The 24,967-nt window shown below is 44.9% G+C and overlaps 2 protein-coding genes across 6 annotated transcripts in view; one reads left to right on the forward strand and one right to left on the reverse strand.

Moving 5' to 3' along the window:
* Positions 1-1,161: 1,161 nt before the first annotated feature.
* LOC135577374 (mucosa-associated lymphoid tissue lymphoma translocation protein 1-like) lies at positions 1,162-24,934 on the reverse strand. Of its 5 annotated transcripts, none has more exons than XM_065046724.1 (17): positions 24,696-24,930; positions 23,451-23,617; positions 19,400-19,521; positions 18,752-18,902; positions 17,536-17,714; positions 17,317-17,413; positions 16,558-16,590; positions 15,532-15,558; positions 14,646-14,678; positions 13,733-13,936; positions 9,420-9,597; positions 8,031-8,105; positions 7,297-7,424; positions 6,560-6,709; positions 5,157-5,314; positions 4,187-4,312; positions 1,162-3,433 (listed from the first exon to the last, which is right to left on the reverse strand). In XM_065046724.1, the coding sequence occupies exons 1-17, from the start codon at positions 24,854-24,856 to the stop codon at positions 2,963-2,965; spliced, it is 2,460 nt and encodes an 819-aa protein (XP_064902796.1). In that variant the 5' UTR covers positions 24,857-24,930; the 3' UTR covers positions 1,162-2,962. The 5 variants fall into 5 exon arrangements, with proteins under 5 accessions (XP_064902796.1, XP_064902795.1, XP_064902799.1 ...); XM_065046723.1 differs by having other exon boundaries at positions 14,646-14,681; XM_065046727.1 differs by lacking the exon at positions 8,031-8,105 and having other exon boundaries at positions 14,646-14,681; positions 24,696-24,934.
* Positions 24,907-24,967, forward strand: part of LOC102093352 (alpha-protein kinase 2) — a 60,177-nt gene continuing 60,116 nt past the window's right edge. The window contains exon 1 of the mRNA XM_065046686.1: positions 24,907-24,967. The gene's annotated coding sequence lies outside the window, so the exon portion shown is untranslated.

Raw genomic sequence — 24,967 nt, forward strand, 5'->3', positions numbered from 1 at the left:
ATTACTGCAGTGCGGGGAGGGAAAGCGGCACAAGTGTACTGGCCTTTCTGAAGCGTGTCTGCTCTTCCTTTGCCAGAGAAGCACGAGCTTATTTTGATTACCTGAAAACCTCTCCTCCAAAGCTATCCAGCATCCAAAACCAGACAACAAACACGTAGGTAACCTAACCTAGCAGATACTCCAAGCAAAAAGTATTATCCCTAAACAATTGTGCTTCGGAAAAAAACCCCAAGGCTTCAGTTCAGAAAGGGCACCCCAAGGCAAAGAGAGCTTTAACAGATGCCCACGTTTAGTCATGTGTTTTAATCCCCTTGATTTCACTGGGATTTCAATTTTGGCTGAATTTATGCATGCTGAACTTTTAAAGTGCTTGACTGGATCGGGGCCAAAGCAAACGGCTGCCTCCTGCAGCCTGTCCTTGAGAACCAGCATATTTCACCCTCCACGCCAATGACGGATACAGTTACAGGGGTTTCTAAAGGCAGGGATACGGTAAGAAACGCTTCCCGTCAGCATTCCCTGTGCAAGCAGGGCTCAGGACAGCGTTTCCTCCGCAGGCCCTGCTGCCACAGGCAGCGTTTTCAGCCCATGTGCACACGTCCCTCTCCGCCCTCTACAGTTCTGTGATGTTCCCTTTACCACGTTCAAATAACTTACAGCTGGAGTGCAGACCGTCCGAGGCTGATCGGCTCCCAGGAGGCACCACCTGCTCCCGCGGCGCCGCTGCTCCGGGCCCGCGCCGCGCCGCGCCGGACCTGCCAACACACAGCCAACACTCAGCCCGTCGCCGTTCCTAACGGGATCCCTTCTCTAGCCACATTTGTCCAGGAAACGGTCCGAGTCTCACTGAAACTCGTTTGGATCCCTTTGTGAGGCGACGGAGGAGGGCCGCTTTGGTTCAGCCAGCAGTACAGGGGAGACGTTAGAAGCCAGAAGGCAAAAAAACCCCAAACCGAGAAAACCTTCTCAGTGCAGAGTTTGCAAAACCTGTACAGGCCCAGGGCACAGACAGGTTTAACTGGAGCGGAAGCTCACGATTCAGATTGCCCCTGCTTTTTTCTTACGGAAACTATTTTATTATATGCCTTGTTTGAATACAGATTGGGGGTTTTTAAACTGGGAAGAGTAGAAGAATATAGTAACTACGTATGCACAGATATGTAATTTTGTGAGCAACAGTTTATTATACAGTAAGAAACAGAATAAGCTTTCATACAAATTAGAAAACTGTGACAAAGTATCAGCTAAATATTACCGTACTAGGTCATGTCTCTCGCCACATTTCTAAGTCAATTACACAGGATAATTAATGCACAGGCACATCTCACCCATCAATAAGTATTTCACTATTCAATACCCTCCAAAGGAGAACGTCAGACACTCAGGCTCATTGCAGATCACCTCAAGCGTGGCTGTCATTTGGGAATAACTGCATTAAACCCCACGGACATACCTCCACCTTCCAGCACAGGCCAGCCTGAAGACGAGACGCTAACGCTGCACGAGCACCGCCTGCGCCCAGCCCCACGTCCGCCGGTCCCTCCGGCACCTCAGCTGAGCCTTCTGACTGGCTTGTCCACCGCAGCAGGGACTCAGCCTGTCTAGCTTTTGCTACCTGCTTAATGGAAACTGCTACAGTAATTTCTCTAACGTAAAACAAATGACTTATGACAGGGATGTTAATGAAAGCAATACTGCTTATCAGCATTACCAGGGCAGAAGCAATTACAATACTTCGCTTTCTATGAACAGGCACCTTCCCCCCTATTTCCGTTTAGTGTTCTTCCAGAACATGAAAAGACCACCTTTCCAGAAATCAGATCAGCGAAAATCTCAGATGTGTTACTAAAAAGAGACATGATCATAATGAAAACAACCCGGGGCAGTATGAATTGTGACTTCGCTCCCTCTGATAATCCGTAGCTCTCTTAAAAAAAATAATAATAAAAAAAAAGCAAAAAAAAAGGAAAACGAAAAAAAGTGACGACGTTTGTCTGCTCACTGAGCCCAGGTCTGGCTCCTGGCTCCTGGCTCCGGCGCAGCTCTGCGCGCTGACCGCGGCGCCGGGGCACGCGGTCCAGCCGGGGTCCAGCTGCCCCCAGGGACCCGAGTGTCGGAGCCGGGTCTGATACAGACACCGGGAGGGAGGGAACCTGAGGCCTCCAGGAGACACGTTCTGAACACTGCAGTATTAAAACACGATACAGTCACTTCTGTAAAAGCTCCCCCTTCGCTCATTTTACATTTTCAATAGGAGGCTGTTACAACATATATAAACACATAATTTTAATACAGTTATGTAAAAAGAAACCCCTGAAACGGAAAGATGGAAGAAAGAAAGGTACATTTACCATTTTGGAGCTAATGGATTTTTTAAAATCATGTTAAATTGTAGAGGACATGAAAATTCATCTTCCTGCTTAATTCTGGCAACATTTTCTCCTCTGACAGCTACACGTTTATCTTGGTTCTGTACAGGACGAGCAGTTCCTCTCTGAAAACAGAAGATTTATGAAAAATAGATTTACGGTCAATGTTGTAACTCCCGCAGGTACTGGAGGAGCAGCTGGGAGGATCCAAGCCTTTACTATCTCAAGAGAACCCACCACAGCCAGGATTTTCTGCACTCATCCCCTAACAGCTCCCTCCCAGAAATTCATGACTGCCGGAGCTCGTCAGCTGGCCCGCCAGAGAATGGAATGGGAAACAGAGTTCAGGTACTTCCCTGTAACAAATGTCAAATGGTAGGAGAAAAACATAAAACCCATGCCTTTTCCACTCCTAAATCTCTCAGTCCAGTTTTGTCTCTCTGCATCTGAAAAGTTTTGGTCATGATCTCATTCCTGGTCCCACCTCCAGACCACCCAGTCCCTCTGTCCCGAACTCCAGCAGACAGACAGCCAGCCAGGCAGGCAGGCAGCCAGCGCGGCAGGTCCCCTGCTCAGGGCGATGCCCCAACACGTCACGGCTGCTGCTGCTCAGGGAACCTGAGGCTGTTGGAGAGAAGGAATTCCAGTTCAACAGTGTCATCAGTGGTCTCCACTGGTACGTTACTCTTTCCCACAGGGCGGGAGTCATTCTGTACTTCATGTCTGGTAGCCAATATCCTTGAAGTCCCGCTGCAAGAACATGCCTCCAGCTGTCTGATGTTGCCCGCGCACATACGGTTTGGATGGTAAACGCCTGGACAGGAATTTGGTTGGCAATGACTAGGGATGTAGTATTGACTTGCCACTGGACTTGATTCCATCTGATTATGAAAAGGATTATTAGCCACGCAACAGGTCTGGAGGCAGTTCTTGGTTTTGAATCCATGATGAAGGCCTAATTTAGCAATAAGGGGCTTCCCAACATTAACTTCCTTTCTTTCATCCATTGTATCTTCTATTCCTGGATACTCATAGTGCAAGCAAACAGTGAAGATCAAGTGTTCCTGCAAAAGAGGAAAGGTGGACGGGGGAGAGAAGGGAAAAAAAGTTACACTTCCACCCCAGATTAACAATCTAGGAAACACTTAAAGAGGCACAGTGTACTGGAGAAGGAGGCTAAGCTTTGCAGGAGCTACACACATATCACAGGCAAGGCTTGTTTACCGAGGGCATCTTTCAGTTAATTCTTGCTGACCTGACAGTCTTTATTTCTAGAAGCACTTGTATTACACCAGCTGCCAAAAGTGCTGAAGAAGAGATACCAAGTGACGTCCAGCACCAGATTTTCATGACGCGAAGATACAGAGATCAACTTAACAGTGCCACAGTATGTTCAAGTGAGAACCTTCCAAAACTGCGTGCCCAAGAGCACAGGTTGGAACGCAAGGAGATGGTATGTAGCATTTTCATCTCCTACAAATAACCTTGCAAGATGCAGCTCTGCTTCAGGGCACATTCTGCTTGTACTACAGGGCACAGGAACATCCCCGCAGTGCATAACAGAAGATCTCTGCAAAAATCATCACCTTGCCAAAGTTCAGTACGGGCCTATCAAGATTGCACATGCATCGACTCCCTGGCTTTTATTTTCCAGCTAAGAAACTAAAGTCAATAAATTATGCTATTAGGCATTTTTTCCCTCCAAAGAACACGTTACTTAGAGTGCAGACAATACAGAGTTACCTCAACAGAACTGCAAAGCAACACGATTAATCTAAAGTATCTGAAAAAACTTGTGAAGAGTAACAGATATTAACCCTTAGTTTCTGCAGTGAACTTAGCCTGGTGTAGAGGCAGTGCTTGGGAAGGTCCTTGGACACTAGATAGCTCCCAGTTTCCTCAGGAGTGCCTTTGTTGGCCTCTTTAGGATCCACATCCAGGTCCTGTTGCAAGAAAGAAATGACAACTTAGTTGAAGGTACAGAATCTGTACATCATAAAATAGCCATATTTCTTTTTATAAAGTCAGGACTTTCTTCTTAACAGAGAACACCGGTCTTGGATTACTTGCAAAGCTGCAGAACCCTGTTAGTGGCAGGCAGAGGGGCCACATTTGGGCAGGTCACCCTCCTCTGCCCGCGGTTCCTGCCAAACTTGCTGTGCTTGCTTCAGGGCTGCTTTTTTGTTACCTAACCTCTACCGTGAAGGACAGTACCTAACACTTCTTCTGTGGGCTAAAAATACATGTAGTTATTATGCACATTAACTCAAATATTTTATTCATAAGGCATCAGAAGTGTCCTGTTTGTTCTACCTAAGAAGGTTTTCTGCCCCATGTCCTCTTTCATAGACATCAAAAAAGAAAGTTTTTTGCCCCGAGGAGCTTTCTGGTTTACTCTTATCCTTCTCCTTACTGTGATCGGCTGAGTAACATCAATGTAACCGGACAGGATCACTCAGGTGCAAAGAACTGTAGAACTGAAGCCTAAGAAAGCTTGTCTTGCAAGGCAGACACGTCCTCAGCTCACTCAGGAGCTACTGACATTCAACTTCCTTACTTAAATGTAACAAATACTTAACACTGGACAATGAAAAACAAAGGAGACTTTGAAAAAGATGTTCCCAGATTAATTTTTATGGATTTTCACCTATCTTAAAAATACGCATTTTAAAAACCAGTAAATGTGTGCGTCTGTACAGACACACACGCAGACCCGTTCTTTCCCCAAAGATGCAGGTGGACGGGGGCAGACCAGAGACCACCCGGACACCGGCGGGAAGCACTTACGAGCGCGAAGTCTGTGACGTAGGCTCTGCAAACCGCTATCTCAGGTGGCTTCTTTACTATGCGCGTGTAGATTATCATGACATTGGAAAACTCGGCTGCGAACCCCAACTGAATCTGAACACCACATTTGAATTCAAGATACATACTTTCTGGAAGCTCTGCAAATAAATAATGTATCATCACTTCTAAATAAAGCATAGCGTTTGCGTTTTCTCTTTATTTTTCTTTTGGTTTTAAACTCAGAAGTTCTGGAAGGTAGGGACCCCTTCCTCCCGCCCGCGCTTGCCCCGCAGCGCTGTGTGCCGGATCCACGCGCCGCTGGGGCGCCGCCAGAGACGGCTCAATCCCTGCTCAGCCAGCAAGGCCGCGCTGCTGCAACTAAGACGTGGCTCACTGACACAAGGATTTGTTTCCGTGTCCGTAATCAAACCAGGAACGGTGATGCGGTATATACCCAACATATAGGAGACTCAGCCATAGCATGATAAGAACCTTTGGATTTGACTGCAGAACAAGTTTCACGTTCAGTTTTTCCTTTCACAACCTATGCACACATTCACAAAGCCCAGCCTGCAGGGTTTGCCTTCTTTACATTTTGGATCTTTCTCAGCCCACAGGAACATACCCTAAAGTGCTCAAGGATCAATGACACCATTCTGTGCGTGTATGCTTTGCACTGATTCTTCTGCTCCCACTGAAGTGGGTTATTTATCATTATTGTAGACAGAGCTTTATGCAAATATAGAGGCTACTCTTTTCCCAAATTCCAAAGATGTTCTCTTCTATGCATGGCTTAACACAGCTAAACCATCATGTCTTTATAATTTCTGTTTTGCATTTCAACCAATTAACAAACAAGAATTGAGGGCTTGACTCCACAAATGAAAGGGTCTGCCGGCATGACTAGTTAGTTCTAACAACGCCACCTGTGACCCTCTGCCCAATCTGTCAAAGAAATCTCAAAATATACTCCAGCATATTTAGGTGAAAAAAATAAAAAGGTTCCAAACCTCAGCACCCCTGTAAAAAGAATCCCAGAAAGCCTGGAACTGACCTCGCTCTTAGTTTCGTGTTCTTGGTTGTATACGGTGAAACTTTTCATCATGCCCTTTCACCATACAGTTCACCTGGCTATTCCAGGTGACGACTTCAGAAGGGGATTAACGATGGCTCAGAAGTGTCACTGTCAGACACAAACGGACTCTTAGGAGATTATCCCTGGAGGCACACATCATGTAAGCCTCCCCTTCAGCCCTTGAGAGGTCTCAAAGATGCTTGTTCGTTATAACAATTCAGATTAACTTGAATTTCTTCCACTTCCATTCAGCATCACAACCCGCAGGCTAGAGATTATTTTTCCCATTGCAGCAGCATGATCACCCCAAAACCAGAGTGTGCCATACCGTGAGCTTTGGCCCACTGCAGGTTCCGTGCCAGAGACTCTGCAGAAGATGCGGTTTGTTGGATGGGATCAGTCAATGCCCTTTTCTCAGACAGGCTGCTGCGGATCTCCAAAGCTTGCTTGCCTTTGGTAAGGTGACACTTGCCCATATCTAAAAATAAGATGTATATGTTCTCTTTCAAAATCAATGTTTGCACAGAAGCAGCACATTTCCCTCAACCGTTTTCACTTTAGCACTTCTCCTATCAATTAGGAAAGACAATTACTGAACCAGGCATATTAAAATAGTGGATTGGCCCTTATGGTATCCTTACACCCTTTGATAGAGAGCAAATAATGATCATCACCAGAGCACTCTTTGAAGTAGGCAGGACTCAGTTGTTAAAACGAATGTGGAAATGACTGGATTACCATTAGCAGCTAACACCACAAGACAAGAGCAACACGACAACTCCAAGCTCCATCCAGAAAGACACTCAGAAAAATATGGTTCACTAATAAGAAGAGCATAAAATTGATCACTATTAAAGATGCTCACATCCCTTTATAATATCATGATCTTTGCTAATGTGCTGCTCAGTAGCACCTGCTTCTCGATAAAAGCTGCTGCTTTAACGAAATGCAACAAGAAAGAGCTTAAAATAGTTTAACACATTCACCATTAGGCAAATGACATTTAAGCAAAAAGGTTTCTAGTAATGCAGGCTGAGAAGATTAGTGCAGTGAGCGGGAGTTCACCTTCTGCAACCTCATCAAGCAGTACAGTAATCTTCTTGTCTTCCAGCAAACGGTCCTTCAGGAACTTCATGAAGATTCCATTGGCCAAACCCGACTGCTGAATTTCAAAAGCTTCTGCTCCCTGGCACCTAGGAGATCACCAAGATCAGATGAGGAAAAAGCCCTGAAACATCTGCATGATTAACACCAACATGAGGACAAAAGGAGTAAAAATGAGCGCAAAATGGGGGAAAGAAACGCTACAACGTGAAAACCAGGTTGTGCCTAAGGCCAGCCTGCTCCTCGTGTTCCCTTGCAAGCAGCTCATCCTGGGAAGGTTTCACTTGCAGTCAAGCCACAGACCAGAGCTGACGTCAAACTGTTTATCGGAGGAGCTTTAATTTGTCACAGAAGAATTCCTTAAAGCGCAACTGCCGCTATTCAACAGCTTTTTCCTCCAGCGAACGTGCCCCAGCAGGCGGCCTGGGCCAGGTGACCTCGAGTTCCCCTCCCACCCACCCCTGTGTGGGTCTGTGAACTACTGGCGATCATTACAGACACATCTCCACAGGCGCACTCTGGAATGGCTCAAGGAACGACGTAAAAGAGAGAGGACGAGGACGCGGACATGGATACACATTAGCGGTCCTTTAACACCACGGTTACTGCTCTTCTGTAACAGCTTAGCTATACAATCTCAGTGGCCACTCTGGCTTCAAACCCTCTGTGGCGCAGCAAGAGAAAAACCTCCTTACGTTGCATATCCAAAAACGATGTTGGCTGTAACCTTCAGAGCATCTAAGATAAGAATTGTGTCATCATATTCATTTCTGCAATAAATGGAAACAAAAAAAAGTACAATAATAATTGGAGAAAAAACAATGGTGACAAATTCTACAGTTCTTCAAACTACCGAAACAGCACAGTTCAGAAACAGCGTCTTTTTTCTCTCCTGCAATTCTGGAATGAATCTTGACTCCCAAAAGACAAAAATCAGTATCATCAACACTTCGCATGAAGACAATGTAAAGACACTTACATCATGCGTTACCCAGATGAGGGCATGCTATGTTCACCAACACAGAGCTCAGCTGCAATCGCCTCGAAAATAATTCCTGATAAGTAGCCATTTTAGGTTATAAAAAGCACTATCCAAATCTCCACTATTTTTTTCAAAACATGGTGTCTGCACGGTCAGCATGAGCCTAATGTAGCTGTATTTTCTGTCTGGAGAGCGGACTGTGGACCTGAATTGGGTCACCAGCATTCCACTAGTGGGGAAGCTCAGAGTACCCACAAACACCACAGCACTAGCAAGTGTGTGTTACGGAACAGTCCTCAGAGACCAGTTTTCAGAAGTGCTGACTGAAGAACTGATTTCAAAGGCAAGTTTAATCGGGCATAGTAGTCTCTTACCCTGGAAAGAAAACAGTACTTTGTTTAGAAAAACTGGATAAACCAGTTGATCTTTAAGCTCTAAACAAAGACACAACATCTGCAGCATAAACGCAGTCCACAAAATCCATGTCCCCAAAGAGTTCTGAAATATGCACTTCACCCGAGCCCTCCTGCCAAATTAACACGTCTGTGATCATATGGATTCTGCCTCCTCCCTGCAACCATGAAGATGGGTAGCGATGCAAGGGGAAAGGGTAACTTGGCTTCTTTAAGATGCCTAATTTCACTTTTATCTAATAAGACTGACACTTTGTAACTTTCAAACAACAACAACCAAAGAAGAAATAAATGTAGATCAAATCAAGAGGCACGTATCTGCCCACCGAATCAGTGTCTCATCACCAGCTTCCCATGTCCACCCAAGGCCAAAGGCAAACCCGGCGTGCGTGAACGCTGCTGCCTGGCGGAGCGCCCTCGGAACTCTGAGCTTCCAAGGGCGGCGAATCCTCGGCCAGACTAGGCGCCTCTCCTCAGCACGAAGTCCAGCCTCCTCAAGATCCCGGGATCCTCTCCAAGTGGCTGTTCGGTTTTATTTGTTTTTAAAATAGGCTCCTTTTTAACCCGTTGCTGCAGTGAATAAACTGAACTTCACAGTCGCTTCCCAAAAGTACTGTCATTATACCCTCTCCTTCTATTGGAAGCAAAAACATCCTGCAAACGTAATGTCAAGAATTATGAGATGATACCTTTTCCGACACATATCCAGCAGGAACACGTTGAGTCCCGTCTCTTTTGCCTGCATTAGCTTCAGGATGTTCTGCACACACAGACAGTTTGCAGATCGGTAGGGGTTTGGAGCATCGACAGGAACCATGAAGCTGTTTCCATAGTTTTCGTAGCCATGGCCGGCGTAGTATAACAAACCTGGGAGTTCAAAACATATGTGACTGGAAACACACCTGGAGAGCACACTGGAACGTCCCTGTAAACAGCAGCACCGTCACGAACGCCACGCACTACGTCCGCACTATGTGTCTGTGGGAGATGAAGATCATTCAAGCTGCTCCACACAGGTTTTTTAATATCGACATGTCTTTGTTAATACAGGAAGGAAGGGGAGGCAGGGAACGACTTAAACAACTTCACAACACACAGACGCATCAGGTTACCAAAAAATCACTCATGCAATAGAATCAATTAGATACGAGCATCAAAACCACAAAGTTAAATTCCCTGAAAACAGAGAGAGTTATGATCTCTAACAGAAACAATCTTATATATGAGAAATAATCTCGTGTATGAGATGAGAGCCATCCACACGAAGAAGGAAACGTGGCAGCTGTAGAACATCCCCTCCACATGCGCGGTTACAAAGCTCCGAGTGGCAGCGAGTCACTGCAGATTTCACAGCTACAGAACACAATGCTGAGCACTTTGGATGGAGTGCTTTCCCTTTTCCTAATGAGATGCTGTTATCTTTAAAATTATTCTCCTTTACTTATTTTTTTTTACTTGCCATTAACCATCGGCAATTCTTAAAAGTACTCTAACTAGAAAAACTCAGAGGAGAACCTTGCTTGCACAATGAGAGCATTTTTCCAGCCTTTAGTTTTACTCTTTCCTCTGTAGTTTATCCATTTGCCTGTTCCCAGTGCTGGTTTTGCTCATCGATGGCAAGTTCCATCTTCTAAAAAGAATCTTTATTCATCTATACAGAGCAGCCTATGGGTCAGATCTCCAGTTAGTATACAGTGCTGCGGCTGAATCAAAGTCAACAGAGAAATGAGTATCTATGTAACTGGAGATATTACGGCATTGCTCACTAAAAATAGTTACGAAATCTGTCACTACAAAACTTGAATTTTCAGAAAAAAAACAAAATAGGCCTCACCCTGACATACTAAAATGATCTACATTTAAATCAGCCCACGGAGGTCGTTATTTTTCCTTTTCATTACAGACAACTCCAACAAATGCGAACACTTCCCCCACACAGCCCTGCACCTTCCGTGGAGCACAGCAAGACCGAGCTGCAGCCCCCCAAACTACGCCCAGGGCTCCTGCTCGCCTGCGGGCTCCCGGCTCACCGGCAGCTACGCCGGGCCTGGCAAGCGGCTGCGTTCCACCACCAGCGCTCCCCGCTGCTCGGGGGAAACAGGCAGGAGCAGCCAGCAGGTGCCAACGGGGACGCGCGGGACGTGCCCCCGAGAGCTGGGAGCACAGCGGCTATCCGGCTGCCAGAGCCCTGCGGAACCGCAACAGCTTTACTCACTTAAAAGTTAGATTTCTACAGGGCACGGAATGTAAAGCACACGATTAAAAACCTGAACAAATAAAGGGACTATTGGACTATTTGTGAGATTCCAGCGGTTACCCAAGACCGGGTGGTTTCAAGAGAGTCAAAAAGGAAGTTAAGCGCCGAGTGCATGACTGCATCTCAGGTACCGAGCTAAAGGGAAACGATTATATCTGATTCCCACAGAGTCTGGATCTGGACATAAATCAAGGTTCTATTGGAGATTATATGGATCTCCAAGTGTATGTTAGATAAGTAACTGGACTGACGGAACGGAAGGAAGCATCTTTCAAGTAAAGCACGATTTATCAGAGTATTTCCTCAAAGAACACAAATATCTCAGAAATTACGCAATATTGGTTTCATACCCTTGGCAGATGACTGTGCTATGTTATCCTATGAGTACCTGCAACGGTTAATACGTTGAGCTCACAATCAGAAATAAATCTGTGCACACCCAGAGCAAGCACAGTAAACATGTTTGGAGGGCCTCATTAGACACTTCGACACAACAGTTTTAAGTAGGCTCAAGTTCCTCACAGACGTCAGCGTTTACATGATATCTGCTGCTCTCTCCTGCTTTCTCTCTCTCTCTTGTTTTCAATAAAGTAGCCTAACTATTTTTAGCCTTTAAAAATATGGGTCTATGCTTTTACTCTTTGGGGAATACAATCTTAATTGCACCCTACATTTAGAACAACCTAAACTAAGACATTAGAGGAGACAATCACCATCAGTTTGTTCACTACTCCTGCTGTTAAGGAACAGTATTTGAAATGCCACCTTCCTGGCAGTAAGCGAGAATTACACAACGTCATATCAGGCATTGCGAATATGCGTAACAAGGACGAAACAGAAGCCGCCGCTGTGCCTCTTCTGTTTGGAGCTATGCCCACTAAAAATGCAATAAATCATCATCTGTTTGTGCACTGACAGCATCTTTTACATGCTTTAAGCCATTAATAGCCACTATCCAGAAAGAATAAAGTGACCATTTAAATTGAAGTAGTTATTGCCAAACACTACTAGAAGAATGCTCTGCCTACCTTTCAGAAACATCAACTTGCTGGGGAAATACAACTGCAAAAATATGCCTTATAAGGGCTTTCATAAGCCTTTCGGTACTTTAGTTTCTAAATTCTAACTAAGAAGGTGCAAGAACCTAAAACCTCACTCAAACACGCAAGCACGTCTGTTTCCCAGGGAACTAAAAAAGCAAACCGCTATCACAAAGTCCACTAAACTTTAATGCCATAATTAGTCTTCATGTCATGCAAGTTTTGGCTCTGACATAAATGCCCAAATGTCAGATCAGCCAGTTCTGCACAGGCAGAGCATCAGGTAACACACCATTAAAAGTCATTCTAAGAAATAATCTGACTTTGCGTGCCAAAAAAGAATCAAATAATGTTTTCTCGGGTGGGTGTTACTACAGGAATTGTGCATTTTAAACAGGAAAACTGGCAGAACTTTTTGGTCTCTGTTCTAAATATCTTCTTGAGTCATTTATGCAATCTCAGTTTTAGAAAAATGACAAAAGCAGCGGCAGTCAGCAGCAAACACCTCACAGTCCACGGAAGAACTTTTCTTCCACACCAAGCGAGGTCAGACCAGGCCCTTTCCACCCGGGACGGGAAGGGTTGTGCTCCGCGTTCAATTCCTCCACGCCCTGCCCTGGCCGGTACAGCCACCAGTTCTGTCTTGTGCTTCGTCCCTCGAAATCAAGTTCATGCAAGACAAGGAATCCCAATACAGGAGTAATCACCTAAGAATCACTGCATACCCGTAAGTAGCAAAGCATACCAGATCCGACGGGTTAGTCGTTATCCCAGCAAGGGCCCCTCCTGTGCAGCATGTGGAACAGAGCTTAAAATTATTACCAATGTTCTGTTACAGGTATCTTACGAATGAATGTGTGACTCAACAAAAACGTATAGAAAAAAGATCTATGTGTTAAACACACATCTTCTAGTATGCACACTTGGCTTCGTTTGTCCTCTGTAACGAGATGCTGCAGCACAACCAGAGCATTCTGCAGACATCCGCAGACGACGGGATGAACAGAAGGGTCCCACCAGAAAGCCCAGAACACCTGCATGCTGTCCTTAGGGCTGCCCCAGCAGAACACAACCGAGCAGCCCTCGTGTGCCACGGGCCTGGCCTCGCCGCCCCGCCGACCTGCGGGCACGGCAAGGAGCGGGACAAGAGGAGTTTATGACGGGGTTCGAGAGGCCTCCTAAAGGCACAGGGGCTGCTGCCCAGGCTGCAGCTCGTCTTCTCAGCCACGGCTGCACAGCTTCCAGCTACTCTGCTGCCTGCTTGTTCTCATAATACATTAATACAGGTCACACAACAGACTGGTCTTGCTCTTGCCTAACAGACTCCTGCTAACGACCTCCTAGTGCAGACGTGCATCTTCTGCGCTGCGTGTTGTCAAGTACGCTCTGCAGATGCAGCAGCTTTTAGCAGATAAACACATCAGTGCTGTCAAACAGGAAAGTGCACTGCAGTGTTAGGAGTGGTTAAAGAAAAAACTTCAAACATTTCATCTGTTGTAAGAATAAAAAATAACATTTTAACCAAAGGCGAGGACATGCTGGTGGGTGTTTTTACCTGCTTTTCCAATTCTACATACGTGCTATTTGCCATGAAGTTCGTTTTGCTGTCACATATATTGAGCTGGCAGAGGTAAGTACTAGATGTTTGTGTCCTTCATACATCACCAAGCTGACCTACTTCGGAAGGGGGATCACGTGTTCTTACCATATACTCCTTTGTCCAGGAGAAGTAAAAATTCATCCACTGCATCTCGCATCTCAGACTCAGTAAGATCCAGCAAAGAAACAACTTTGAAATCCAGCTGTCTTAGCAAATTGGTCAGTTCATAGACATCTACCATCGGAGCCTTCAGCTGGGGGTGATTCCAGTAGCTCATATTTCCTATTAACAGAGCTACCTTGTCTGTTGCTGCGAAGATCAAGGAAAAACAAAACCACAGCACCTTTATATACTCCATGGGGTCAACATCTTTAAAGTCAATTTTTTCTAAACTGAGAACAGTACCCAATTTCACTTCAGGCACAACACTATATGATTTTCAGTGTCATCCAACACCAACAATAGAGCTCAATTCAATTCTCATCCAAAAAACCAGTTCAGCGTGGTCTGACAGTCAACATATCTGAACTGTGATGCATCTCAGACCAAATAACCTGTCACTAAGAATATCTCCCATTTCTTTCATTTTGCTGAAAGAACAGACAATTGCTGAATTCCCCCATGCAAGAAGAAATATAACAAGTTGCCAAAGCTATGGCCAGTATACTTTCTCAAAACCCTTGAATCTTCTTATGTTTCTTAAAAACCCACCACACCGTTGAAGTATCCAAAGCAAGGGAGTGACACGCTGGCTAAGGCCGTGGCCAGAGGAATGCGAAACAGCAAACTGAAACAGATGAGAGGTTGTAGACACTCCCCGGAGTCACTAAAAATACTGGTGCCGTCACCACGGTTCACTACTGAAAGGGCATGCAAGCATTATAAAGCACTACAAAAATACACACGAGCCTCACTCCCTGCAGCTCCTTACATGCATTATTACTGCACTAGCAGCGGCAGACGCAGCAACATTCAGAAGCAGCAAAATCTATTCCCAAATAAATACAAAACTACTTACCAACAGGTCTGTGATTTGATCGCTCTAGCAGGTCTGCTTGAAACGGATTGAAAGAGCAGATCATCAGTAACTAGCCATAGCTGCCAACGGCAGAACATGAACCGCGTGTTCCACACACCATAGTCTACTGGTGCTGCTTTGCCTAACAAGTTAATAGCTTAGGACAAAAAAAGGGCTCTTTTTTGTTTGTTTTCGTGGGGTTTTGGGGTGTTGTTCTGTGGTTGTTGTTTACCTGATTTCCTTCACCCCCTTCCAGCAAGCATAGCCCACTAGGATGGGAATAACTAGTTCTAGTCTTGGCAAAAGTAAATGTATCTTTGATGTCTAACCCAGGAAATTAGATGAGCTTTGTGACTGGAGATTTTGGGAACACTGGATCAGGGATAGCCCCTTATGGAGCACTACTCTAGATCTATGTTTCTAGAACAAAAATCAAACAGGCGTCAAATCACACTAGCTCACTCCAACACGAATTTAAGAAATGCATCAACTCCGTATGTCATGGGTGACAGTCAGAGACACCTACATCTTTTTCACCTTCACGCCTGAAAGAGCAGCAACATACTAAAACTTAAGGGACCAAAGAAGCCACAGACAAGAAAGCTAAAGATAATTTCTTCTGTACAAGTATACGTACAGTGTAAAAGACAAGCTTTGTGTGATTTTACAAAGATAACAGCAGCCCTATGATTTACTACATTCTTCAAGTTAATTTATTGGAATCAGAAAGCTGTGCTGCTCTTTATGTGACATATGTCAATATTAAATCCCCAGTTAGAAATACATCCAAATAACGTAAACTATATATTGTAACCCAGCTAAGCTTCAGTGATTTGTAACATAAAATGAAGATGAGAAAATAAGTCCGCCAAAACGTAGCACTTACCTGGTTCTTGAAGATCACTTAGCTCTTCTGTGGAGAAGTACACCAATAAAATCAGTTTGAACAAGAAGAAAAAAATAGATTTTTATTAATAAAAACTGTAAAGTGTCATGCCATTATTCATAGAAGCTGAACAGTAGAAAACACACTGCCTTTCTAAAATACTTTTGGCTTTGCATTTCTGTAAATTTAACTTTCAGTGTTTATTCCACACACCGAGAAGAGACAATGCTACATCGATACACTAAGCTACGCTAGACAGAGCGTTAGAACATAGTAGATCTCGAAACAAAGGGAAAACCACAGACTACGCCTCAACCCCAGGCATGCGGGCAGCTTGAGCGAGTAAGGAACGAGACACAGGAACGACCCGTTTCAAAAAGATACCTGAAGGACTGCTGAAAAGGCAACATCCCGAGCAAGCAACCTTACTTCTCAGGGTAGTTAAATTACAGGTAAGTAGGAGGTTTCTGCATCGCGCCCTACGAGGTGACGCAGACACCCCCGAGCCAGACCGACGTGAAGGCTCAACTGGCCTCAGCAGCCGCGCCACGCAAGCGGCTGACTCGGAAACCCGCGTCACCGGGCTCCTAAACAGCTTCAGCTCTTCTCGTAAGGATGTTGCCTCCCGACCCCAGCCAAAGAAATCTCAAGATCCTTACATTTCACTGGAAACTGTAAGCACGTGACACGAAACCAGTGCAAAAATGGACACCTCTGACTACAGTGTGTTTCAAAAAGATGGACCCAATTTCAAATATACAGTGATTTCAAACTGGGTCAATCTTTTTGAAACACCCTGTATTACAGAAGATGAAAGTAGCTTTATTTTTCACCCTTGTGCTCTAAGGCATGGTATCAAGGCAAAGAGGAGAAAAGCACATGCAGAAGGAATGTTGCATCACACATGCGTGGTTTAAATTAGACTGAAGCTCCAAAGCCAGACATGCTTTCCAGCAACACACTCAGCAATCCATTACCCCGCCATTAATTTTTAGTAATTGATCCACAACCAAAGATTTACTTTACCTTCTGTGCACTCCACTGCCATAGCTTTCCTTCCTTATGTTTTAAGGGGGGGAAAAATTGGGAGACAATTGCTCTCAGTTACGAGAGTCAGCACACAAAGTGGAAGACAACGGTCACTTCCCCGCTTCCCTGCACTTTGGCTCATTTTAAAGCAGTATAAATCAGCACCGACCACAGCACTGTACAGTAATTACTACTAAAACTCGGAAGTACTAAACTAGAGTATTTCTTAGGATAGGAAAAACTTGTCATATGAATTATGCAATAGTATTCCCAGATGTATCTGAAAGCTATATAAACAGATCATCTTCTCTTCAGTTTACTGCAAATACATGTACACACACTAAACCATGAATATTCATATATTCATTTATTCTGTTTGCTATGAATAATTTCACCTGTCCTGATTGCTGAAGGACTCAGTGTAACTCGGCCCATATCACCAACAAGAGTTAAACTGGTTTTAGTTGTCAAAAACCATGAAGCAATCAGCTTGCAATCTGCTGACAAACCATGTACATGCTAGCATTGCTAAAAAGTGGCAGCATTTCTATGCTGGCTACCATAAAAACTCCAAGCACTTTATAACTGATAAATCTCTCAAATTCCATTTGCTGCAAGCAAGCACAGCTGTTTTAACAAATGGATAAACTAAAAATACAGAAGGCTATGTGCTTGGCTTAATTGAATTGATAAATTCAATCGATAAGAAGAAATTGATAAACCGACTGACCAATATCAAACAGAAAAACTCCTTACCTATAATGACTTCTATCTTCTCGCTGTCTTGATCTTCCCGGTCATTGAATACACGGCACCAGTATGTCCCCTGATGTTCCACATCCACGGAAGTCACCTACACAAGCACCACCAGTCATGTCACCAGACCCCCAGAGAATGAGCTTTGTTTTCTTTATGTGCTAAGTTAAAGGCGACTACGCATTAGTCCCCCCAGGCCGGCACTTTGCAGTAACTTACCGTGTAGATGTTTTTGCTCCCATTTGCCAAGGGAAATCCATTTCTGAACCACTGGTAATGAGGAATTGGGTTTCCAACGGCGCCACATTCTAGTACCAAAGCATCCCCCACTGTCAGGTTTTGCAGTTGGGGCTGAATACATATGTGCAACTTGTTTTCAGGCAAACCAATGAAGCCCTCTTAAAAAAAACAAAAAAGGAAGGAAAGAAAAAGAGAAGGTGAGACAACCTAAGCGCATACAGACTAACGCGAATGGACTTTCCTTACGCAAGTAACACACATTTGATTGTTGGCTGATCATTTATAAAACCCATGAACACGCACTTCACAGCAAAAAGACTCAGTTTAACTCACGTGTTTCTTCCTTAAAGACAATTTCAGTAAATTGTCTTTACTATTATCTGGCTTGGTTACATGAAGTTGAAAAGACCGTGTTAGCAAACACATATGCTGCAACAGGCCTGCCCATGGAGCCCCAGCCTTTCTTTCTTTTCCCCGGGTGTTCTGGCTTAGACCGATTCATCCTTCCTGGTCGGTACAATTCTAAGATTGTGATAGCCTATTGAGATCGGAAAAAGTGACTGGAAGGGAGATCCCTCACCTTGCTGACTGCCAAACCTTATTCCAGACCTCAGCCCTGCTTCCCCAGAGAGCAGTTAACTCTTTCCACTCCACAGTGTCTACGTTTTCTGAAGTGTCCAGGCCTCCAGCACGCACACGCTCTGCTGGAGTTGCTGTTTTGGCCTGGGCAAGGAAAGACTTCTTTCTAGAAAAGCAGAGAACCTCATAAGATACTCCTTTGCCCAAATACCTTTATTTTCAGAGTGGCAGCACATGGATGACGAGGAAGCAGTCCTGATTGTTAGGCCAGAGCACTTGGGGCAGACATTGAGAACAGCCCACGTGTGCTCAGTCTCCAGCAAGTTACAATCAGAGGTAAACAACAAGAGAGTTACAGAATTGCTTTCCTGGTCCAAGAATCTTCTAAGAATTAAAAGGATCTGAGGCTGTGCATGTTTCCCACCTCTCTGTGCTTATCTACCACTGGGGAATTTCATTTCTCTTCTGCTTTTGTGACCAGTACAAGAACCCCATAGCTGGACACTGCATTTTTAATCAGGCCTCTTTCACACCTGTGCAAGACAGCACCAGGGACCCACGCTCCTCTAACAAGCGGGAAGACAGACTTCCAGAAGAAAAGGCTTTTGCCACTCACCATGAGAGGCACCCTGGACATCACAAACTTCAAGCCGTGCCCACCGACTGAACACGAAGGAAGATTCACTGTTCACTCGACAGATGTAAAAGCCAGAATCGTTTACGTTCACCGGATTCAAAACCAGCTCTGGAGAGGTACCATGGGGAATCTGAAATACAGGTGAACCAAGAAATATTTACATTTAGACTGATCTAATTGCTACGAGGATCGAACATGACAATATTTATTGCAATGTCCATAACACCAGCCTCAATTCCTTCAGGCTTGTTTAAAATACCATAAACCTACTTCATTTAAACAAATAATACTTACAACCAGGGTGGCCGTTTCTCAGTAGGCCGTGTTAAACTTCTCGGGAGGCTGAGAGACAACCAACCTTACAGTTTCCTTACCGTCACGTCCCAAGATCAGCCTCCAAGGATGAGTGGTCTGAATATAAGGGAGCATCTCATTGGTTTAGCACATTGATAGGGTCATTATGCAGTATTTCTTAAACTTCTGTTTTTATTAGTACATATAGCAATCTTCTCTCCTTGTAAATAAGAGTAATAGTATTTTTTTTTTAAAAAAGTATCACCCCACATGATTACCTATTATTTGTATCACTTATAAAACCAAAAATCTATATTCTGTATCAACTATTACCTCTTTTTCCTGCTTGAACCACTGGTAATGCACAAATGGGTGTCCCGTTGCCCAACAACACAGCTTGACGACCTGACCAGCGAGCACTGCTTGAGAGTCTGGCTGCACCACAATCTTTATACCTTTAAAAAGGAATTTACACATAGAAATGTTTTTAAGAAATACAATACCCCAATTTAAATCTGCGTTTAAATTGTCCTTTGAGCAAAGAAAGTCTCTGTCATTAAATATATTTGAAAATGATTTGTTTGTACTGTGTATACACGCAGTTCCCATTAGTTATATGACTTCAAGACATTCAAAATTGTCTTCCATTACATAAAATCCATGCTTAAATTGATCACTACTCTACAGAGTTTACTGAAGATGTGAAGTAGATCATTCAGGCAGCTCTACTCACTCAAGCAAATAATACTTCCACTGGCATCACAGACCCTTTGTGGGAAAGGTATTCTCAGTTTTAAGAGTTTGCTCACTCCCAACTATTGGAGTTGTTAATTTTCAGATTAAGATTAAGCACAGCCTGACAGATGGATAGGTTAACGACAACATAGTATATTTTTCTACTATTTCTCTTGCAACTCTATGAGCTGATCTGCTTGATTGTGCCCCCTTCCAGCCTGCTGCACACTCCCAATCTGCTCACGGGGGCAGAGCAAGAAACAAGGGAAGGTTTTGATGCTGTGCAAACACGGTTCAGCGAAAGCTAGAAGATCGGTGTCCCATCAGTACCGATTTGGTGAAAAATCAAAACCACAGAACCATGCGAGCTGCTATGAAGAAAATAAACTCCATCCTAGCTAGGCCCTGTACAAGTAGTCACAGAAAAATCACAGAAACAGTGAGCAGTACAGAGGCACTTCACCACCATTTCATTACTCTCAGAAACGAACAAGCCGATACAAAATAGGGGTGTGTACAAGATACTCAATTTTTTTAAGAGGCAGTTTACTTTCCCTGTTTTGGGCGAAAGTAGTTCCTTCTTTCTAGTTAGTGAAAATACATTGCAGAAGCCGAAAGCGCAGTCTGGTGCAGAAGCAACATTCCAAGTTGCCGGGGGAGTAATCCTACAGAATAGTATAAACCAGAAGCTGTGTAAAAAAAAGCTGCAAAGAGATGGCAAATACCCCAGTAAAAGGCTCAAGGTTGTCACTTGCTCCCAGCCTTTTTATTACACTCTGCCAGGAGTTTTCTTCTTGTTCACTTTCCATCCCCCCCACGTTTAACAGCTGAGCTGCGCATCAGAACCTTTTCCTCATAGAGAATGTCTGAGGAAAGAAACGGTAACAATTTGATCAAGGGGCTGAACCCTGAACAGAAACCCATGTGGTCAAAGACTGCAACAGAGCTGCTGTGACATTTGGACGTTCCGTGATCTTGGAAGCCGGCTCTATCAACTTCCTCCACACGCCATCCTGCTCTGCAACAGCTGATCACATAGGTGGCTACGAGACCTGAAAACTCCCTGCCCTTCTTTCTCTACAGTAACTTCCCCCTGCGCCCCAGCGCTGAAGATCGCTACCTCGCCGCCTCATTAACCCTTCCCATGCTGTTTTGCACAGCTAAAAGGAACGTGTTAAATACAAGTTTTGAGCATCATAACCACCTAACAGTAACCAAGACAAACAGGAATGATATTATTTCAGTTTCAAGGACGGAAGACTTGTTCCTTCCAAAGACTTCCACTTGTTTTTTTTTAAATCTCTCCTGATTCGCACTGCTAATATCTCTTAGGAAAGTAATCGAGAAAAACAAATTCTCTCTAAGATTAATATTTTGCACTCCTTGGAAGCACTACAAACAAGTCCTAAGAAATCTGATTCACAATTTCTTCACAGTTTCATTTCTTTTCCTGCAACTCATTCAGCACTATACAGCTACCTCCTGCAAGCATCACAGAATTTTAATGGTTCAAAAGGAAAACCTTCTGGCTCAATTTTCTGAATGATTACAATGATACAGAAATAATTCTTCCATTTTCCCTGGAAAATGCAAAACTTGATTTTTACCATTTAGGATGGCAAACTGACGTTTATGGTTCCCAGACTTTGAAACGTGCACTGCAAATTAAGTACTTACAATCTTAACTATCATCCAACTGCTACATCCTTAGCTGACACACCAGTAGATATTATCAGTCATTTCTGGAAACTTGGACCCCATTGTTCACATTCAGACTGAAGTGCCTGAATTGCTAGAGCAGAGACCCTCCTGCAGAGGAAAGCCACCTCTTCGGCCTTGTTTCAATCACCACAACTCCGCGAGCTTGCACAAGGACTACACTGTAACACCACAAATTGCATACTCAGCCTTTTTTCCTTCTTAGCCTGGGAGAAAGCTCTTCGCGTTTCATTCATTTTGTGCAAGTTCATAACGTGATGAGGTTAAAAAAGGGCAGAAAAGGAACAGAGAAGTGACCCAAGGAACAAGATGCCCAGGCTTTCTCACTACCAAACCCAAGATGTATGAAAATTATTATCACTACTATTTCATGTCTTTAAAAGAAGAAGATCATCTACGGAGTTAATCAAATGTGACAGTTAAGTGCCTAACCTCTGAGACAAACAAATTCTGGAAGTCGCTTCTGGGAATCTATGGTTCTCTGGGAGATCCTCTGTATTGCTACAAACAAAGCAACGTCCCAGCTTCTAACAACACATCTCTGCCCTAAAGCTACTGAAGTAGCATCGCTGCCAGAACAGACCGCCGAGCAACACCAACACTGTACTCTCATTAACCCGTACACCCATAGGCTCACAAAGATTTCTGCCATTTTAACTGCACCAACTAAGCTGGCAGAAAACCACCTAACAAAGCAGAACGCTGCTATAGAGGAGCTGCACGGAACAATCCCCTTCCTAAAGGAACAGGAGCAACAGTTAACCTCTTTTCAGTTTATTAGAACAAATGGGCAGCCGCAAATCTGTGCTTTGACTTCAAGCATCAGCCACTCCTGAACATTGCAACAAACTCACTGCAAATATCAAGGCCTACCACTTCTTTTTAAGTAGTTCAAAACTATTTTTGATCTAGACTTTCTTCAGGTACCCTTTGCTTTGGTTTCTCTTGGTTGCTGTTTCTCAGTCTCTATGAAGCTACCCAGTCATCCTTTGAGGATGTTTAATCCATTCTATCACAGATCATAATGTTCTTCAAGGGACTAATTTATAACAAGACCACCTCTGGTTTTGCACTGCAGCAAGAAGCTCTTGGTTTGCACAGCCCTACTTGTGCACTCCCTTGTGCTGCCTCACGTCTAGACTTTTTGTGAAGAAGCAAGAAGACTGTTAGCAGAAAATAATCTAGTTCTATCCTAGGTTAGTCTGGTTTTCTGTCCAATTTAGATCAAATATGCACCAGAACTGATACTAATTGGACCCTTCCCATTCAATTAGGGTAAGCTATGAAATGCAGTTAATGAAACCTGTAACCTAAACAGACGGGTGGCAACACTACTTGTCTTTCTAACTTGACCATTTCAGTTCTATAAGCATCTCCCAAAGGCACAGCTTGGCACAGAACCCGTCAGCAGAGGGAATGACAGCACCTGTCATCTCCATGCAGCCAAGTCCAAGTCTACAGCAATACTGCATTAAGCCTGCTTATCTACTTGGCTTACTTTTAATCTCAGAATCATGTGAGCCAATTACTACGATAAACATCTGAATACCAATTACTGGAATTCAAACACTACAGGTGTTTTTACTTACTGTAGAAAATAATTACTTCAAGTGTTTCCAGCATGAAACACCCAGTGCAGTGAGAGCACAATCCAGAGCTGACCTGCGAGGCTGAGGCACTGCAGAGCCTCCGTGTGCTCCAGAACTGACCTGAGAGGTCTGCAGAGCCTCCGTGTGCTCCAGAGCTGACCTGCGAGGCCTGCAGAGCCTCCGTGTGCTCCAGAACTGACCTGCGAGGCTGAGGCACTGCAGAGCCTCCGTGTGCTCCAGAACTGACCTGCGAGGCTGAGGCACTGCAGAGCCTCCGTGTGCTCCAGAACTGACCTGCGAGGCTGAGGCACTGCAGAGCCTCCGTGTGCTCCAGAACTGACCTGCGAGGCTGAGGCACTGCAGAGCCTCCGTGTGCTCCAGGCCCTGCAGCAGCTCCACCAGCTCCGCCACCGTGCAGCCGCGGTCGCCCAGCAGCTTCAGGAGGCTCTGGCTGGGGCTCCCTTCTGGCTCCAGGACTTTGAGGGAACACTGCTCTAAATCCGAGGGGCTACAAAACAACATGAAAAAGACATGGCATACAGCTTGTCAGTACTTTCTCCTCAGAGCGGAGCTGAGTTAAAAATCACTTGCAGACAAACAAAACCATTAAAAAAAATAGAGAATGGAAATTCCTAGCTGATTTGGACATATCTGCAGTATTTCCTTCAAGTTCAAGAGTTCAGAGTTTATCTATACAGTGAAACCTCCACAGACAGAAAGTGGTATTAGTGAGTTGCCTGCCACAAAACTGGAGACGGTTGTACCTAAAGCTTCTGACCAAATGTATCGAGACATCTTCTAATTTTCACTTTTTGAAGTCTCAGCAGAAAAACAAGTACAGGACCTTGCATTTTCATGAGCCTAATTCAGAAACTGTAAAGAGCGAGTCAGAATCTAACTTGAAAGTCCAGGAAGACTTTGATTTCCAGCGCGGCTGCTTCAGGTGAACTGACAGACCCATCCGCGGCCACGGCGCCGTTACTGCTCCAGGTCATCTCCAGGCACTAACATGCTTAGTTTTAAATTACGGAGTTGACTCTTCATGCACTTTCAGTCATAGCACATTAAAATAACACAGATAATGAGGAAATGAATGCAGCTACAAAAAGGGAGTACAAGATTATGTATTCCCGCTAAAAAGATTGTTCAGTGCCATGCAGACTTGGAGGCGACATACTTTATTATGTAGACTTCATAGTGTTTTAGGGGATAATACAGACAAACAAACACAGCGACAGGGGTCACGTTGTAGTCCTCAGGTCTACTTCCCCATATTAATCACTACAGTCATAACGGAGAACGGACACATCCTCATAACGTATGTTCAGTGCTCCATTTGAAATGCCACCTTTTTTTGAGATACTGCCCTCTAAACAAAATCTTGAAAAGCCACAGATGTAAAACGATCAGGAAGCGATTTAGAGAATGTGACCCAGGCAGACATAGCTGAAGAAAATGAATGCATTTACCCCAATACCGACAAAAGCAGCCGGAGGGCACAGTCCCCAGGCGGTTTCCATGTTCCCGCCAGGACGAGCCCCAGAGGACTGAGGGCCGGCCCGCCCGCCCCGCCCCGCTCCCCTCACCTCAGCCGGACCGTGCCGCGGCTCCCCGCGCGCTGCGCCAGGTCCCGCCAGCCCCGGCCGGGCACCGCTCGGTCCAGCAGCTCGCTGAGCCGCCGCAGCAGCGGCTGCGCCAGGCGGCGGAGGGGCAGCGCTCCCGCCGCGCCCCGGCCCGGCTCCCCCATCGCGGCTCCCGCCGGCCCGCGCGGGGCGGTGCTGCCGCCCGGAAGCACGCGCCGAGCGCAGCCGCGCGGAGCAGCACGGCCGGCACGGTGCACGCAGCGCGGTGCAGCATG

This window comes from Columba livia, chromosome Z (genome assembly GCF_036013475.1).
Source record: "Columba livia isolate bColLiv1 breed racing homer chromosome Z, bColLiv1.pat.W.v2, whole genome shotgun sequence".
NCBI lineage: Eukaryota > Metazoa > Chordata > Aves > Columbiformes > Columbidae > Columba > Columba livia.

Excerpts from the sequence above, each read along its gene's own strand:
- LOC135577374 (XM_065046723.1), bottom strand. The coding sequence starts at position 24,856 with ATGGGGGAGCCGGGCCGGGGCGCGGCGGGAGCGCTGCCCCTCCGCCGC. Across the intron at positions 18,903-19,399 it reads GGTTCAAGCAGGAAAAAGAG|ATTCCCCATGGTACCTCTCC; the intron begins GTAATAGTTGAT and ends CCTGTATTTCAG. Across the intron at positions 4,313-5,156 it reads ACGTCACAGACTTCGCGCTC|GACCTGGATGTGGATCCTAA; the intron begins GTAAGTGCTTCC and ends TTCTTGCAACAG.